Source organism: Physeter macrocephalus, chromosome 12 (genome assembly GCF_002837175.3).
Source record: "Physeter macrocephalus isolate SW-GA chromosome 12, ASM283717v5, whole genome shotgun sequence".
NCBI lineage: Eukaryota > Metazoa > Chordata > Mammalia > Artiodactyla > Physeteridae > Physeter > Physeter macrocephalus.
In genome coordinates, this window is record NC_041225.1 from 56,142,884 (window position 1) to 56,163,262 (window position 20,379).

The 20,379-nt window shown below is 36.7% G+C and overlaps 2 protein-coding genes across 3 annotated transcripts in view; one reads left to right on the plus strand and one right to left on the minus strand.

The window, feature by feature from the left end:
- SOS1 (SOS Ras/Rac guanine nucleotide exchange factor 1) overlaps positions 1–20,379 on the minus strand; it is a 153,568-nt gene that overhangs the window by 110,995 nt on the left and 22,194 nt on the right. The window lies entirely within an intron of this gene.
- LOC102995139 (ubiquitin-40S ribosomal protein S27a-like) lies at positions 18,806–19,633 on the plus strand. The gene has a single exon (XM_055089132.1). It carries the CDS (start codon positions 18,846–18,848, stop codon positions 19,278–19,280), a length of 435 nt encoding a protein of 144 aa, XP_054945107.1. The 5' UTR covers positions 18,806–18,845; the 3' UTR covers positions 19,281–19,633.

Here is a 20,379-nt window from a genome sequence, read left to right on the forward strand (position 1 = left end):
CGCAGGCCCAGCGGCCATGGCTCACGGGCCCAGCCGCTCCGCGGCATGTGGGATCCTCCCAGACCGGGGCGCGAACCCAGTTTCCCTGCATCGGCAGGCAGACGCGCAACCACTGCGCCACCAGGGAAGCCCAATCACCTAGATTTAAATCAAATCTGCCCTAAACATATAGAATAGTGATTTACTATTTCTGTTATATTTCCCTAAAATGACTGATTGTCTATGTGGTTAGGTCCTAGTAAACTGTAATAGTAAAGACAATCTTTAGTGTTTTGCAAAGGGGAGGCACATTTATGTACTCTATAGCAAAGTATTAGTAATCAAAATGACTTGTTGCCACTTTCATTTCCACCAACACAGGACCAAGTCAGAGTATGACATAAAGGTGGTGAGTAAATGTTTCTGATTGCAATGCCAATGCCAAGCCAAGTATAAGCATTTCAACTCAGAGATTCCTATTTTCACATTCAAAACCAGAAATATGTTTTGCCAGTAGGTTTTTACTAAATTAAGATCATTTAACACAATATCTAATTTATTTGCTAAGAAGTCAGAGGGAACAGCAGCAAAAAAGCCAACACAGGACACTGTTTAGAGAAACAAACAGCACGGAGTGCAGTGAGACTAAAGCAGAGTCAGCAGAGGGTTTGGAGATGAGATCTAAGAGATAGTAGGAGGCCAGATCACTTAAGGACTTTGAGGGTGATAGAGCAGCAATGATGAGCAGCCAATGAGGCCTTTAGAGCCTTTCTACAAGAGTACATTGCTACTCTAAGTTCAGGAAACAAAAAGTCCATTGCTATGGTCTCAGATTCCACATTGCAAATAAGAAACTACAATTTACAGGGTCTGATGTCAAAGAAAAACATTCATAATATCTGAAAAACCTTTTCCCTTCCCAACTATTTATATGCATGAGGCTATATTTTCTTCATGTAGTTCAACTAAAACAGCATATCACAACAGACTGGATGCAGAGGGAGATGTGAGAATCTGTGTTTCTTCTTCTTTTTTTAAATTTATTTTTATTTATTTATTTTTATTTTTGGCTGAGCCATGTAGCATGCGGGATCTTAGCTCCCCAACCAGGGATTGAACCTGTGCCCCCTGCAGTGGAAGCGCAGAGTCTTAACCACTGTACCACCAGGGAAGTCCCTCTGTTTCTTCTATTAAGCCAGATGTTAAAGAGATTTGCAAAAATGTAAAACAATGACACTAAATTTTTTTGTTTGGAAAACAGTTATTTTAATAAAAATTTTATTGTTGTTAATATGTAATGAGTTTACTATTTTTAAAAATTAATTAATTAATCTATTTATTTGGCTGCGTTGGGTCTTCGTTGCTGTGCGCGGGCTTTTCTCTAGTTATGGTGAGTAGGGGCTACTCTCTGTTGCGCTGTGCAGGCTTCTCATTGCGGTGGCCCCTCCCGTTGCGGAGCATGGGCTCTAGGTGCACGGGCTTCAGCAGTTGTGGCACGTGGGCTCAGTAGTTGAGGCTTGCGGGCTCCAGAGCGCAGGCTCAGTAGTTGCGGCGCACAGGCTTAGTTGCTCTGTGGCATGTGGAATCCTCCCGGACCAGGGCTCAAACCCGTGTCCCCTGCATTGGCTGGCAGATTCTTAACCACTACACCCCCAGGGAAGCCCGAGTTTACTATTTTAAAATAAATTTAAATGTTTTATTTTAAAATATATAAATTCATGGGTATAACTCATATACAAGTTGCTCCTTGAGAGCCTCAATAATTATTTAAGAGTGTAAAGGGGTCATGAGATCAAAAACTTGAGAAATATTGATCTATTAATCAAAGATGTCCTGGAGTAGCATTCCCCAATCACCATTAATAACTTCGGAGGACTTCTCGTCAGGCTAACTACAGAAAATCTATTTACAAATAATTCAGTCAGCCACACACATCATCCTTGTTTCCCCTCCAAAACCCCAAATCATAAACCTGTTAGTCCAGTGATTTTCAAAACTTTTAGCAGGTAGAAGGGAGCTCCCAAGAGAAACCTCCACTGAACCACAATATATAACACAAATAAAAGTAAAGCTGCCCTGGTTAAAGAGAGGGTGGTGTCTCCTACCTCTAGTACATCCATCCCCTCAGTTACCATGAAGGTCCCCCCTAAGGTACTTCCTAGAATCACACAAAACACAGTTTCAAAAAATTTTTATTTTAAACCACTGCTCAAATGTGCTACTTAAAAAAGTTTCAGAAAGGTTCTGTCATTGTTTCAAAATGATCATTTTCAACTTCACCCACCAGTAGACACTAGATGTACAGTATTAGTATCTATACCTATAGAGAACCACAGAATTGTTTAAATCTCATAAACAACTCTCAGACCCACGAGAGTGTCTAAGGATTCTTGAGAAACTACTTGAGGACTGGTGGATGAGCAGAGTTAATCTGAAAAGGCTTCCTGGAGAAAGAGACACTATGATTAGGCAGGCAGAAAAGTCTTGGCTCAGTTAGGAAGGGCTAGGATGAGGCACGTTTCCTAGATTATAAGGAGAACTAACAGCCAGGCAGTATGTGGCTCTCAAGTAGCTGAGTTCTGCAGGCTACATTCAAAAGTCCGTATCTGAAACAGTGAAGTAACTCTCTATTCTTAAATCTGGGGCAGAAGTACATTTCCTACTTTAGTAAGTTCCCTACTCTAGACAAAATTTAAAAGGTGAAGAATGCACCAAGCCTGAAGGCTTAATTGGAATATTTGCTTCCAAGACAAAAATTATTCCAGTTCCACATAATCTGAGATTGACATAGGACAGGGCTGTGTCACTGTTCAAAGAAGACAGAAGTCATTAAGAGTTTTAATGGAAGCAAAAAAATTATTTTAGCAACATTACAGCATGGCTGGAATAGGCTACTGGCTGTGTAGAAGTCTATGCAGGAGCTGACCAAGGGCAATAAGTCAGTCAGCAGTGCTTTCACAATCTATTTTTACTGTTTAGTAGTGTTTTCTATGCATTTTACAGTTGGTGTCTAAAAAACTAGATGTTTATATGAAGCTACCTATTTGGCTACTCAAACTCCCATGAAAGAAACAATGCAGGGACTTCCCTGGTGGCGCAGTGGTTAAGAATCTGCCTGCCAATGCAGGAGACATGGGTTCGAGCCCTGGTCCGGGAAGATCTCACATGCCGCAGAGCAACTAAGCCCATGTGCCACAACTACTGAGCCTGTGCTCTAGAGCCCGTGAGCCACAACTATTGAGCCTGCGTGCCACAACTACTGAAGCCCGCGTGCCTAGAGCCCGTGCTCCACAACAAGAGAAGCTGCTGCAATGAGAAGCCCACGGACTGCAACGAAGAGTAGGCCCCGCTCACCACAACTAGAGAAAGCCTGCACACAGCAACGAAGACCAAACACAGCCAAAAATAAATAAACTTTTTTTAAAAAAGAAACAATGCTGATTAACTAATTTGGGGGCAACCCCCCCAAAACTTAACTATTACGGTGAAGGGCTAAATAAAAAAAAGATTTTAGTATTTCTGTAATTACTAAAGTGAGTATTTACTAGCCTATAACCTAGACTGGTGAAAGCAAGACTGTCTTTTTCCTTAAGCAGACTTGGCCAGGGAGATTTTTGGGACGGGGGGCGGGGGGTGGGGGCGCTGGGAGGAGGCGGCGGGGAGAGGGCATAGGGCAGGCAGCTTTATACTTCTTCTATTACATATCCTTTTCTCATCACTCCTCTGAATTTTCTAATAGGTGTAACATGTCTCCAAGAAATAACCTGCTCACTGTACTCTGTTTTACATGAGTTTATTCATGGAAATCTGTCCCACATTTCATTAGCACACATTTTTTAACATCTATCTTCTTCCTCATATGCTTCCTTTGTTTAAAATCAGAAGAGAAAAGACACTTAAAAGGGGAAATGTACCCCTTATACAAAGGGTACAAAATTTCAGTAATGAAGGATGAATAAGTTCTGGAGATTTAACATACAGCAGCACAGTGACTATAGTCAATAATACTATATTGTATTCTTGAAATTTGCTAAGAGAGTACATCTTAAATGTTCTCACGACCCAAAAAAGGATAATTATGTGAGTTGGTGGATATGTTAATTAGCTTGATTGTGGTAATCATTTACAATGTAAATGTATATCAAAACATCACACTGTACACCTTAAAATATATACAGTTTTTGTCAGTTATACCTCAATAAAGCTGGGAGAAAAAGAAAAAACAAAAACACCTATAAATCATACCTTTTAAAGCCTAATTATCTGTCAGGCTAAATTCATGGTTTTTTTTTGGTATATAGTAAAGCGATAAAATACCATTTAGCACAGAATCAAGTTTTAAGTCATTTCAAAAATATTAAGCTTTTTATTATCAATATCTAAAGAAATGTTACCAAGGAGCTCTGTTTTTGAAAATCACTAAAAATATATGAGCTAATATAAATTTGTACTTTTCTTCAAACAAAAAAGCATTGGAAATAAATTCACTAAGAACTACCTATACGCACCATTAATTAGCTATGTAATCTTGGATCAAGTGAGTTAACTAATTTCTACCTGAGGCAAGGAGAGAAGGGACTAATTGGATGATTAAAATTCCTTTAAGTTCTAACATTCTTTGATTATTAGATATTTTCTTAAGTTCAAGGAAATTTGTGAGGATCTGTAGGGAGACAACCCTAGGAAGAAAAGTATACTTTATGTATGCAGGAATTTTGAAAGAAACTAAATAATTCAGCCACTAACCATGGTTAAATATTTAACCATAGTTAAATAGTATAAGAAACTATGTATATGCAAATATATACAAATTATATGTGCAAATACAGAGGGTAAATCTAAATTTTATCTAGTAGACAAGTAGAAATTGCTACTTATCAGCATTTCTCTAATATTTTATGATGGCTCATAGAGATCATTAAAGCAGAGGTTCAGGAACCAAGAGCATCAGCATCACTTGTTAGAAATGTAAAACCTGGACCCTACACAAGACCTTCTTGAATCTAGGAAATTCTGGGAGTGGGTCCCAGCAAAGTACTAAAACAAACCCCCTAAGAGATTCTAATGCTTAATAATGTTTGAGAACAACTGACCTCAGGCACAAGCTTGAAGTAAACTCCTGAAACATTAATGATGAACCCATGATTAGAACAGCTCAAGTGCTAAACATTTTCACTTACTGAAAATTAAATGTTTATATAAGCTTTAAATTAATTTTTCTGTATTAATCACAATGTTATAAGAATGCTCTGTTTCACATAATGGGAAGAATATTTTGCAATTCATATATCTGATAAGGAACTTGTATTCAGAATATACAAAGAACACTCACAAATCAACAAGAAAAAAACAAAGAACCCAATCAACAAATGGGAAAAGAATCTGAATAGATATTTCTCCAAAGAAGATATACAAATGACCAATATGCACATGAAAGATGTCTAAAATTATTATTTGATAGGAAAATGCATATAAAAACCACAATGACATATCACTTCATACCCACGAGGATGGCTAGAATCAAAAAGATAATTAAGTGTTAGTGAGCCTGGGGAGGAATCGGACCCCTCACACACTGCTGGTGAGAGTACAAACTGGTAGAGCCACTTAGGAAAACAGTCTAGCAGCTCCTCAAACAGGTAAACATGAAGTTTACCACATGCCCCAGCAAATCCACTCTGAAAGAACTGGAAATATTACATCCACACAAAAACTTTTAAACAAATGTTTATAGCAACATTATTCTTAACAGCCAAAAGATGTAAATAAGTCAAATGTCCATCTATTGACGGATAAATAAAATGTAGTATATCCATAAAATGGACTATTATTTGGCTATAAAAAGGAATGAAATACTGATACACACTACAACATGGATGAACCTAAAACATTCTGCTAAGTGAAAGAAGCCAGTCACAGAACACATGTATTATATGATTCCATTTATATGAAATGTCCAGACTAGGCAAATTTATAGAGATAGAAAGTAGCTTAATGGTTGCCAGGGGCTGGGGGCGGGGGGGGGGGGAGTGGGGGGGGGGGGGGGGGGGGGGTGTGACAGCTGAAGGATACAATGTTTCTTTTTGAGGTGATGAAAAGGATTAATAATTGAATGCAGTGATGGTTGTACAACTCTTGTGAATATACTAAAAACCACTGAATTATATACTTTAAATGGTGGACTGTATAATATATAAATTATATCTCAGTAAAGCTCTTACCCAAAAAAAGAGAGAAAGAAAAGAAAGAATAAAAAGAATCAAGAAAATTTAAAGAAAAACATATATTTTCATTGTAGGAGTAGTTTCAGCAGTATGCCTAAAACAACTGATTAGATAATATAGAAAATAACTTTATATGTAGCATTATATGAATTCTGACAGCATTCTGGACACCCATCCTAACTAAGCCTGGTTTGAATTATATTTTACTTATTTAAAAATTAATTACCAAAGTTTGTTCCAAATATTGACACCTCTGACAAAGCAACATTTACATTAGAAATATAAGACTACTTTTAAATACATGTTTTTAAAAACCAGAAGTATGTCTCCTTCATAAAATGTTCAACTAATTTCTTGCTTTTAATTACCAGAAGCACAAAGGGAACAGGAGTTTTCAAATTATTAGCACGGAACTGAGTGCTTCCCCAGGGATTCTCCAAGTACCACCAGGTAAAGGTGAGGCATAATTCTACACATTGCCTCTGAAAAAAAGAAAAACTTTCTTTGTGATCTTTAATATACTGAATTTTTCTTTAAGACCTTGTTTGTTTTTTGTTGTTGTTTGCTTCTATTTTTTAAAAGAGAGAAGAGTTCATTACTGAGAGGAAAGAACAAGGATTTTAAAGTATAAAAGATTAAGCTATGTAGATTCTGGGGAGTAAGCCTGGTGGGATAGAGGAAGAGATTTTCACTTTTATTTCAAATGCATCTGTATTATTTTAATCTGAATTTGAATACTGAACGATTATTACTATTTAAAAGGGAACAAGATCCCACAAAGTGAGTCACAGGAAGGTCTCAATCTTTTAAGTTCTTTTTTTATTTTTAAGAAAGCTATAAAACCAATATGAAGATGCCCATAGTTACCAACATATCGGCTATTAAATGTAAACCATTTAAAACTTTTACTTAAAAAAAAACTTGTATTTTAAAATACTTTCATTTTTAAACTTGTACTTTTGCTGTAACCAAAGTATCCAGACTAAAACAGCTTAGTACTATGAACTGCTAAAAAGCATCACATACTCAAACTCTAAAAAAGAAACCACAGAAGAAATGCTTTCATTTATGCATGATATTTTTGTTCCACAGTGGGGACTATGTGAAAAAATTAAGAGTTACTTAATGGTAGAACAACAAAATAAATTCTGTAAAAACTGAGTCCTTTAACACTTTAATCATTCTAAAAGGTAGAATTCACTCCACGTACAACTGTTAATAAGGTATCAAGAGCATTAAGTTATGTTTTTACCAACTTCATAATTGTTCAACCTAAATACTGAATAGAAGACAAAAATCCAAAAAAGCAAAAGCAAACTAGAATTGGTTTATTATATAGATCTGAAAACAAGAACCAGAAATGGTTACTTATACTTTTCCCACCAGGCAGAGTTTTAAACTACCTCAGGTAAAATGCTAATATAACACAGATAACTTAAAATATAGTCATAAAGAGATTTCACTACTTTCAAGCCTTGGTAATTTTACAGTACGTATATTAAAGAGTGAAATATTTGATTCCAAATTTCAAATAGGGTCAGTGGAATGAAAAATTACCTTTGCTAATAGAATCTGAAAATATAAAGTACCCTGGCTTAGAAAGGGGTGGGGTGGGTAATAGATAAATGTAATTTTTTTTACTTCACTGGAGACCTTTTTAAGAGTTAGTTTATGTAGCTGTAGCTACTATGAAGAATTAAGTAAAACTATCATTACCATCTAAAAAGTAGTACTTTCATTATGAAATAATTTTACTAAACTTTCTAAGTCATTTCTATTTTACAGCAACGTAATACAACTTCAGCTGGGAAAAAAATTTTTTTTCACAGAAGGAAATCATACACACATGCAAGAGTAGATTTCCTACATAGACTGGCTTGAATGCAGCAGGAGGAAAACACCACCTTACCTACATTAGAAAAACAATTAAAATGACAGAAGATTTCTCATCTAAAACCAGGGAGGTCAGAAGGAAGTCAAATAATATTTTTTAGGTGCTAAATGAAAAGAGCTATCAACCCAGAATCCTATACCCAGTAAAAATACTGTTCTGGAATGAGGAGGAAATCAAAACATTCTCAACTGAAACAAAATTAAGAAAATTTTTTGCCAGCAGACCTACCCTAAAAGAATGGCTAAAAGAAGTTATCTAAACAGAAGGCAAACAACGAAAGGAAGGAATTTCAGAACACCAGGAAGGAAGAACAACATGATAAGAAAATATATAGGTAAATCCAATAGGCTTTCCTTCTCTTCTTCACTTTTCTAATTATGTTTGATTGTTGAAGCAAAATTATAACACTGTCTCATGTGGTTCTATACTAAGGCAATCATCCTATAAACAGAATCGCATAAAGGGAGGGAGATAACGTTTCTCTATGCTTCAATCAAACTGATAAAATGATACCAATAAGCTGTGATGAGTTATGCACAGTTTACCCTTGAACAATGTGGATTTGATCTGCATGGTTCTCCATGGTTATAGGGGGATATCTTTCAATAGTAAATACTACAGTACTTCATGGTCCATGGTTGATTGAACCTGGAGACTCGGAGCAACAGCAGATACTGTGGGCCAACAATAAGTTATGCACAGATTAACCCTTGCCTTGTTCAGGGGTTGACTGTATACATCATGTAATACTCAGAGCAACCACACAAAAAGTGACACAAAGAAATACTCAAAAACACAATAAAGGAATCAAAATGGAATTCTAACAAATGTTCAAGTAACCCACAGTAAGGCAGGAAAAAGAAAACAGAAATGAAAAGCTGAACAAACAGAAAATAGTATCTAAAATGGCAGGCTAAAAACATGGAAACAACCTAAATGTCCACTGACACGACTGGATAAAAAAGATGTGATACATATATACAATGGAATATTACTCAGCCATAATAAAGGATATAATGCCATGTGCAACACGGATGCAACACAGAGATTATCATACTCAGTGAAGTAAGTCAGAAAGAGAAAGGCAAATACCATATGATATCACTTATATGTGGAATCTAAAATATGGCACAAATGAACCTATCAACAAAATAGAAACAGACTCATAGACATAAGAGAACAGACTTGTGGTTGCCAAGGGTGGGGAAGAAGAGGGATGAACTGCGAATTTGGGGTTGGTAGATGCAAACTATCATATTTAGAATGGATAAACAACAAGGTCCTAATGTATAGCACAGGGAACTATATTCAATATCCTGTGATACACCATAACAGAAAAGAATATAAAAAAGAATGTATATATGTGTGTAACTGAGTCACTATGCTGTACAGCAGAGACTGACACAGCACTGTAAATCAACTATACTTCCATTAAAAAAAACAGAAAAAAAACCCACAGTCTAAGCCATAACACAGCAATAATTACACTGCATGAAAATGGTCACAGCAATTAAAAGCAGAGATGACAGTGTGGATTAAAAAACATGACCTAACCATGTACCACCTACATGATAGTCACTTCAAATATAGTGATATAAATACGTTAAAAGTAAAGGAACAGAAAAAGATATATCATGCAAGCATTAATCAAAGGAAAGCAGAAGTGGCAATATTAATATCAGATAAAGTAGACTTCAAAGCAAGGAAATTTATTGGACAGAAAGGGACATTACACAATGATGAAAAGGTCAACCTATCAAGAAGACATAGCATTCCCATGGGCCTCCCTGGTGGTGCAGTGGTTAAGAATCTGCCTGCCAATACAGGGGACACTGATTCAAACCCTTGTCCGGGAAGATCCCACATGCTGCAGAGCAACTAAGCCTGTGCTCCATGGCTATTGAGCCTGCGCTCTAGAGCCCATGACCCTCAACTACTGAGCTCGCCAATAACAGCTACTGAGCCCATGAGTCATAACTACTGAAGCCCACGCGCCTAGAGCCCATGCTCCGCAACAAGAGAAGCCACTGCAATGAGACACCCACGCACCGCAACGAAGAGTAGCCCCCACTCACCTCAACTAGAGAAAGCCTGTGTGCAGCAACCAAGACCCAACACATCCAAAAATAAATAAATAAATAAAGTAAAAACAAACAAAAAAAAGAAGTAAGGCTTTACTTTATGGAAAAAAAAAAAAAAGACATAGCATTCCCAAATGTGTATCCACCAAACACCACATCTCTAAAATGTGAAGCAAAAACTGACAGAACTGAAAGGAGAATATAGAGACAAATCAACAAAGAACAATTCAGCTGAACAATTCAACAGCTGAACAATTCAACACCCCTATCTGAACAATTAGTACAACTAGATAGAAAATCACATAGAATTTGAAAGAACTCAAAAACACCATCAGCCAACAAGAATTATTCAACATTCATAAAACACTCCATACAACCACAGAGGAAAACACATTCTTATCAAGTGCCCAAACAACACAAAATAAGATAGAATATATCTTGGACTACAAAACAAATCTGAACAAATTTAAAAGAACTGAAATCAGAAAGAATATGTTCTCTGACCACAAGAGAAACAAACTAGAAATCAATAACAGAACGTTCACAGGAAAATCTCGAAACACTTGGAAACTAAACAACCCATTTCATTTCATTTCAGTATACTTGCTTTACAATGTTGTGTTAGTTTCTGCTGTACAACAAAGTTAATCAGCTATAGGTATACATACATCCCCACCCTCTTGGACCTCTCTCCCACGCACCTCCCCCATCCCACCCATCTAGGTCATCACAGAGCACGGAGCTGAAGTCCCTGTGGTATACAGCAGGTTCCCACTATTTTACACAAGGTAGTGTATATATGTCAATCCTAATCTCCCAGTTCATCCCATCCTCCCCTTCCCCTGGTGTCCACATGTCCGTTCTCTACATCTGCCTCTCTATTCCTGCCCTGCAAATAGGTTCATCTGTACCATTATTCTAGATTCCACATATATGTTGTTAATATATTAGTTTTTCTCTTGTCGACTACCTTCACTCTGTATGACAGACTCTAGGTCCATCCACATCTCTCTCTACAAATGACCCAACTTCATTCCTTTTTATGGCTGAGTAACATTCCATTGTATGTGTGTACCACACCTTCTGCATCCATTCCTCCGCTGATGGACATTTAAGTTGCTTCCATGTCCTAACTATTGTAAATAGTGCTACAATAAACACTGGTATGCATGTGCCTTTTTGCACTACGGTTTTCTCAGGGTATACACCCAGGAGTGGGATTGCTAGGTCATATGGTAGCTCTATTTTAGTTTTTTAAGGAACCTCCAGACCATTCTCCATAGTGGCTGTATCAATTTACATTCCCACCAACAGTGCAAGAGGGTTCCCTTTTCTCCAAACCCTCTCTAACACTTACTCTTTGTAGATTTTTTGATGATGGCCATTCTGACCGGTATGAGGTGATACCTCATTGTAGTTTTGATTTGCATTTCTCTAATAATTAGTAATGTTGAGCATCTTTTCATGTGCCTCTTGGCCATCTGTATGTCTTCTTTGGCGAAATGTTTATTTAGGTCTTCCGTCCATTTTTGGATTGGGTCATTCGTTGTTTTGATATTGAGTTGCACGAGCTGTTTTGTATATTTTGGAGATTAAGCCCTTGTCAGTTGCTTCATTTGCAAATATTTTCTCCCATTCTGAGGGTTGTCGTTTCATCCTGTTTACAGTTTCCTTTGCTACGCAGAAGCTTTTAAGTTTAATTAGGTCCCATTTGTTAATTTTGTTTTTAGTTTAATTACTCCAGGAGGTGGTTCAAGAAAGATCTTGCTGTGATTTATAACAAAGAGTGTTTTTCCTATGTTTTCCTCTAAAGGTTTTGTAGTGTCCGGTCTTAACAGGTAGGTCTTTAATCCATTTTGAGTTTACTTTTGTGTATGGTGTTAGGGAGTGTTCTAATTTCATTCTTTTACATGTAGCTGTCCAGTTTTCCCAGCACCACTTATAGAAGAGACTGTCTTTTCTCCATTATATATTCTTGCCTCCTTTGTCATAGATTAGGTGACCATAAGCGCGTGGGTTTATCGTTGGGCTTTCTATCCTGTACCATTGATCTATATTCTATTTCTGTGCCAGTACCATACTGTCTTGATTACTGTAGCCTTGTAGTGTGGTCTGAAGTTGGGAAGCCTGACTCTTCCAGCTCCATTTTTCTTTCTCAAGATTGCTTTGGCTATTCAGGGTCTTTTGTGTTTCCATACAAATTGTAAAATTTTCTGTTCAAGTTCTGTGAAAAATACCATTGGTAGTTTGATAGGGATTGCAGTGAATCTGTAGATTGCTTTGGGAAGTACAGTCATTTTCACAATATTGATTCTTCCAATCCAAGAACATGGTGTATCTCTCCATCTGTTTGTGTCATCTTTGATTTCTTTCATCAGTGTCTTATAGTTTTCTGCATACAGGTCTTCTGTCTCCTTAGCTAGGTTTATTCCTAGGTATTTTATCCTTTTTGTTGAAATAGTAAATGGGATTGTTTCCTTAATTTCTCTTTCCGAACTTTCGTTGTTAGTGTATAGGCAAATTTTATCTTTTATTTATTTAATTTTAAAATATTGATTGATTGATTTGGCTGCACCACGTCCTAGTTGTGGCATGCGGGATCTTTAGTGGCAGCATGCAAACTCTTAGTTGCAGCATGTGGGATCTAGTTCCCTGACCAGGGATTGAACCAGCGCCTCCTGCTTTGAGAGCGTGGAGTCTTAGCCACTGGACCACCAGGGAAGTCCCTCATCATTAGTGTATAGGAATACAAGAGATTTCTCTGCACTAATTTTGTATCCTGCAACTTCACCAAATTCACTGATTAGCTCTAGTAGTTTTCTGGTGGCATCTTTAGGAGTTCCTATGCATAGTATCATGTCATCTGCAAACAGTGAGAGTTTTACTTCTTTCCAATTTGGATTCCTTTTATTTCCTTTCCTTTCTTTCTCTGATTGCCATGGCTAGGACTTCCAAAACTATGTTGAATAAGAGTGGCAAGAGTGGGCAACCTTGTCTTGTTCCTGATCTTAGTGGAAATGGTTTCAGTTTTTCACCATTCAGAACGATGTTGGCTGTGGGTTTGTCATATATGGCCTTTATTATGTTGAGGTAGGTTCCCTCTATGCACACTTTCTGGAGTTTTTATCATAAACGGGTGTTGAATTTTGTCAAAAGCTTTTTCTGCATCTATTGAGATGATCATATGGTTTTATTCTTTAATTTCTTAATATGGTGTATCACACTGATTTGCATATATTGAAGAATCCTTGCATCCCCGGGATAAATCCCATTTGATCATGGTGTATGATCCTTTTAACATGTTGTTGGATTCTCTTTCCTAGTATATTGTTGAGGATTTTTATGTCTATGTTCATCAGTGATACTCGCCTATAATTTTCTTTCTTTGTTATATCTTTGTCTGGTTTTGGTATCAGGGTGATGGTGGTTTGTAGAATGAGTTTGGGAGTGTTCCCCCCTCTGCAATTTTTTGGAAGAGCTTGAGAAAGATAGGTGTTAGCTCTTCTCTAAATGTTTAATAATATCTGCCTGTGAAGCCACCTGGTCCTGGACTTCTGTTTGTTGGAAGATTTTTTGTTTTAATTTACTTATTTATTTTTGGCTGCACTGGGTCTTCGTTGCTGTGTGCGGGCTTTCTCTAGTTGTGGCGAGCAGGGGCTACTCTTTGTTGTGGTGTGTGGGCTTCTCATTGCGGTAGCTTCTCTTGTTGTACAGCACAGGCTCTAGGAACGCAGGCTTCGGTAGTTGTGGCTCTTGGGCTCTAGAATGCAGGCTCAGTAGTTGTGGTACACAGGCTTAGTTGCTCCGCAGCATGTGGGATCTTCCCATACCAGAGATGGAACCCATGCCTGCCGCACTGACAGGTGGATTCTTAACCACTGTGCCATGAGGGAAGCCCCTACTGGAAGATTTTTAATTACAGCTTCAATTTCATTACTTGTGATTGGTCTGTTTATATTTTCTATTTCTTCCTGGTTCAGTCTTGGAAGGTTGTACCTTTCTAAGAACGTGTCCATTTCTTCCAGGTTGTCCATTTCACTGGCATATAGTTGCTTATAGTAGTCTCTTATGATCCTTTGTATTTCTACAGTGTCAGTTGAAATTTCACCTTTTTCATTTCTAATTTTATTGATTTGAAACCTCTCCCTCTTTTCCTTGATGAGTCTGGCTAAATGCTTATCAGTTTTGTTTATCTTCTCAGAGAACCAGCTTTTAGTTTTATTGATCTTTGTTACCATCTTCTTCATTTCTATTTCGTTTATTTCTGCTCTAATCTTTATTTCTTTCCTTCTACTAACGTTGGGGTTTTTCTTTTTTCTTACTCCTCCTCCTCTTCTTCTTTCTCTAGTATGCTTTAGGTGTAAGGTTAGATTGTTTGAGATTTTTCTTGTTTCTTGAGGTGAGACTGAATTGCTATAAACTGCCCTCTTAGAGCTGCTTTCACTGTGTCTCATAGGTGTTGGGTTGTCGTGTTTTTGTTGTAGTTTGTTCCTATGTATGTTTTGACTTCCTTTTTGATTTCTTCAGTGACCTCTTGGTTACTTAGTAGTGTATTGTTTAACCTCCAGGTGTTTGTGTTTTTTATAGTTTTGTTTCCTGTAATTGATTTCTAATCTCATAGCATTGTGGTCAGAAAGATGCTTGATATAATTTCAATTTTCTTAAATTTACTGAGGCTTAATTTGTTACCCAAGATGTGATCTATCCTGGAGACTGTTTGGTGTGCAGTTGAAAAGAAAGTGTATTCTGCCACTTTCCGGTGGAATGTTCTGTAAGTATCCACTAAGTCTATCTGGTCTACTGTGTCATTTAAAGCTTGTGTTTCCTTATTTATTTTCTGTCTGGATGATCTGTCCATTGGTGTAAGTGGGGTGTTAAAAACCTCCACTATCATTGTGTTACTGTCGATTTCCCCTTTTAGGTTAACATTCGCCTTATGTATTGAGGTGCTCCTATGTTGGGTGCGTAAGTATTTACAATTGTTATATATCTTCTTCTTGGATTGATCCCTTGATCATTATATAGTGTCCTTCCTTGTCTCTTGTAACAGTCTTTATTTTAAAGTCTATTTTATCTGATATGAGTATTGTTACTCCAGCTTTCTTTTGATTTCCATTTGCATGAAATACCTTTTTCCATCCCCTCACTTTCAGTCTGTATGTGTCCCTAGGTCTGAAGTGGGTCTCTTGTAGACAGTGTATATACCGGTCTTGTTTTGTATCCATTCAGCCAGCCTGTGTCTTTTGGTTGGAGCATTTAATCCATTTACATTCAAGGTAATTATCGATATGTATGTTCCTATTACCATTTTCTTAATTGTTCCGGATTTTTTTGTGTGTGGGTCTTTTTTTTCTCTTGTGATTCCCTCCTAGAGAAGTTTTGTTAGCATTTGTTGTAAAGCTGGTTTGGAGGTGCTGGAATATTACTCAGCCATAAAAAGGAACAAAATAGTGCCATTTGCAGAGACGTGGATGGACCTAGAAATTGTCATACAAAGTGAAGTAAGTCAGAAAGAGAAAAACAAATATTGTATAAATTTGCTTATATGTGGAATCTAGAAAAAATGGTACAGATGAACTTATTTACAAAGCAGAAATAGAGTCACAGATGTAGAGAACAAACTTACAGTTACCATGGGGGAAAAGGGGAGGTGGGACGAACTGGGAGATTGGGATGACATATATACACTACTATGTATAACATAGATAACTAATGAGCACCTACTGTATAGCACAGGGAACTCCACTCAATGATCTGTGGTAACCAAAATGGGAAGGAAATCTAAAAAAGAGTGGATATATGTATACATATAACTGATTCAGTTTGCTATACAGCAGAAGCTAACACAACATTGCAAAGCAACTCTACTCCAATAAAAATTAATTTTTAAAAAAATCAACAAACATCTAGCAAGACTGACAAAGGAAAAAAAGTGAAGACACAAATTACCAACATAAGGAATAAATCAGGAATGAAACATGAATATCTCTACACACCCTGCAACTATGAAAGGACAGCAGGGAAACACTACTCAAATATTTAATAAACATAATTTAGTGCTATGAATAATCTCTTTTAAAAGTTTGTTATTAGGCAACTGTTTGAAAATGTTAAACGCTTTGTATGATTTAATCTTTTGATTGAACATTTTCTTCAGAGAGCTATAACAGCTAAAAGATTATAATTTTCATCATAAAACCATGAAGAATGTTTCATCCTTATACTGTTCGGGTGTCTAGGGGAGACTTTCTAATCCTAACAACTCGTCACAAACATATATTGATGATTTAGAAGAAATGAACCAATTTCTCACAAAACGAAACAAAACAAAAAACTACCACAACTTACCCAATATGAAGTAAATAACATGGATAGTCCTATACCTATTAAATAAATAAATTGAATTGGTAATTTCAAAACATCCAAAAACCTCTCCAGATCCAGATGGTCTCACTGAAAACTATAGCAAACTTTTAAAGAATTAACACCAATTTTTCACAATCTCTTCTAGAAAATAGAATGGAAGGGAATACTTTCAAATTCATTTTATTAAGCTAGTATTACCGATTTAAAAAAAATACCAAAAATAGATAAACACAGAACAAAAAAGGAAAACTACAGACCAACATCCTTCATAATTACAGATACTTAACAAAATATTAGCAAATCAAATTTGGCAATATACAAAAAGAATCATACACGATGACCAAGCAGAGTTTATTCCAGGGATGCAGGTCTAGACCAATATTCTAAAACCAACCAATGTAATGCACCACATTAAAAAACTAAAGAAAGAAACTACATAAATCATCTCAATTGAGGTAAATAAAAAAAGAGTATTTGACAAAACTCAGTATCCATTCATGCGGGAAAAAAAACCTCTCAGAGAAAGAGGAATAGGAGGGAACTTCTTCAACTTGATAAAGAGCATCTACAAAAACGTATATTTAACATACACTTAAGAGTGAAAGACTGAATACTTTCCCCTTAAAACTGGGGAAGAAGACATAATGTCCACTCTCAACATACTCATTGAACATAGTGCTGAAAGTTCTTGCCAGTGCAATAAAACAAGAAAAGGATATAAAAAACACACAAATTTGAAAGGAAAAAATAAAACCATCCCTATTTGTCAGCTACATGATTGGGTAGAAACTGCAAAGAATCTACAAAAGCAAAAAAATAAAAACCTTGAACAAATAAGTGAATTCAGTAAGGTCATAAGATACAAGATAAACATGTAAAAAAATCAACTCTATTTGCAATGAACACATGGACATACAAAATAATAATAATTAAAAAAACCCCACAAACCCAAAATATTAGGTGCAAATCTAACAAAACAAGCACAAGACTTGTATGCTAAAAATGGCAAAATATTGATGAAGGAAACCAATCTAAATATAAACGAAGAGACATTCTATGTTCATGGAATGGGAGACTCAACATAGTAAGGACGTCAATTCTCCCACTCCCTCATATTAATACATGGGTTTAACACAACTCCTACCAATATCCCAAGAAAGATTTTTTGTAGATATTGACAAGATTATTCTAAAATTTATATGAAAAGGAAAAGTAACTAGAATTACTACAATAATTTGGGAAAAGAATAAAATGGAAGGAATCATCCTACCCAATTTCAAGACCTATTTTACAGCTATAGTAATAAAAACTGTGTAGCATTGACAGAAAGAGAGAAACACATGGAACAGAAGAGAGAACCTAGAAACAGACCCATAAAAATATGCCCAATTTTTGACAAAAGTACAAAAGCAATTCAAAGAAGGAGGGACTGCCTTTCCAAAAAATGGTGCTGGAGCAAATGGACATCCATAGGCAAAAAAATGCACTTCAACTTAAGTCTCATACCTTATGCAAAAATAACACAAAATGTATCATGGACTTAAATGTAAAATGTAATACTATAAAGCTTTTAGGAAAAAATACACGAGAAAAATTTCAGGATCCATGGATATTCAAAGAGTACTTAAGACTTGACACCAACCCAAAAAAGAAAAATACTGATAGGGACTTCCCTCATGGTCTAGTGGGTAAGACTCCACGCTCCCAATGCAGGGGGCCCGGGTCTGACCCCTGGTTGGGGAACTAGATCTCGCGTGCATGCTGCAACTAAGAGTCCACATGCCACAACTAAGGAGCCCGCATGCTGCAACTAAAATGATCCCGCATGCTGCAACAAAGATCCCGTGTGCCACAACTAAGACCCAGCGCAGTCAAAATAAATAAATAAATAAATATTTTTCCAAAAGTAAAATACTGATAAATTGGACTTCACCAAAATTTAAAACTTTTGCTCTGAGAAAGCCCCTGGAAAGTGGATAAAAAGACAAGATAAGTAGTGGGACAAAACATTTCCAAGCCACAGACCCAACAAAGGATTAGTATCCAAAATATATAAAGACCTCTCAAAACTCAACAGTAAAAGAGCAAACAATCTCATTAGAAAATGGGCAAGAGACATGAAGAAACATTTCACTCATATGTGATAGGACATACATACAAGTTTTTGCTACAAGTGTTTATAATACAAAAAGACAGAAAGTGACCTCAATGTTTCTCAATAAGGGACTAGTTAGCTTTTGGATCTGCCATCTGCGGCAGAAGTGCCGCCAAGGTGCAGATTTTCATGAAAACCTTCCGGGGATGACCATCACTCTTGAAGTTGAACCCTCAGATACAACAAAAAATGTAAAGGCCAAGACCCAGGAAAAGGAAAGAATTCCTCCTGACAAGCAAAGACTAATCTTCGCTGGCAAGCAACTGGAAGATGGACGTACTTTGACTACAACATTCAAAAGGAGTCCACTCTTCATCTTAATGTTAAGACTTCGTGGTGGTGCTAAGAAAAGGAAGAAGTCTTACACCACTCTCAAGAAGAACAAGCATAAGAGAAAGAAGGTTAAGCTGGCTGTCCTAAAATACTATAAGGTGGAGGAGAATGGCAAAATCAGTCACCTTCATCGGGAGTGCCCTTCAGATGAACGTGGTGCTGGAGTTTTTATGGTGAACCACTTTGACACACAGTATTGTGGCAAATGCTGTCTTACCTATTGTTTCAACAAACCAGAAGACAAGTAATTGTACAATGGTTAATAAAAGACATGACCTAATTTTTAAAAAAAAGAGAGAGACTAGTTAACTTACAGTACAACTAAATAACAGTATGTAGCCATAGAAAAGAATAAAGGTGATAATCTTAACTGCTATGCTCTCCAAAATATACTGAAATGGGGGGAAAAAAACAAAGGTACTAAAAATAGGTGTACCAAACACACACACACCACACAAATATATACACATACACTAGCTTATCATGGAAAAAATCTCTACACAGGAAACCTGTAAACTGGTTGCCCCTGTGTAGAATGCAAGAACAGTGGAGCAGAGGAGTGAGATGGAAGATTTTCACTGTATAATCTTTTGAGCTTTGAATTTTGTGATTGTGTTCTGTAAGTTAAAATAACTTTTATAAAGCGTTATGGGTTTGTTTTTTTGTTTTTTGTTTTTTTTTGGCTGTACGCGGGCCTCTCACTGTCGTGGCCTCTCCCGTTGCAGAGCACAGGCTCCGGAAGCGCAGGCCCAGCGGCCATGGCCCACGGGCCCAGCCGCTCTGCGGCATGTGGGATCCTCCCGGACCGGGGCACGAACCCGTACCCCCTGCATCGGCAGGCGGACTCTCAACCACTGGGCCACCAGGGAAGCCCAGCATTATAGTTTTTAATTTAAAAAATGAAATAGGATACTTTTTATATTTGTCATTGTTCAATATTGAAAAGTATATTAACTATAAAAAATGTAAATATGAAGAACATTTGAAAAAATTACCAAAGACTAAAATGAGTTTATAAATTAATTGTATTTTCAAGAATTTGCTACTATGGATTATTAAATGTTGATGAGTTCAATAACAAACATGTAAGTGTAAAAATGTAAAGTAGCAACGCAATTAAGAACACTGTAGTGGGACTTCCCTGGTGGTGCAGTGGTTAAGAATCCACCTGCCAGCACAATAACAAAAGAACAACCAACCCAATCCAAATATGGGCAGAAGACCTAAATAGACATTTCTCCAAAGAAGATATACAGATTGCCAACAAACACATGAAAGAATATTCAACATCATTAATCATTAGAGAAATGCAAATCAAAACTACAATGAGATATCATCTCACACCGG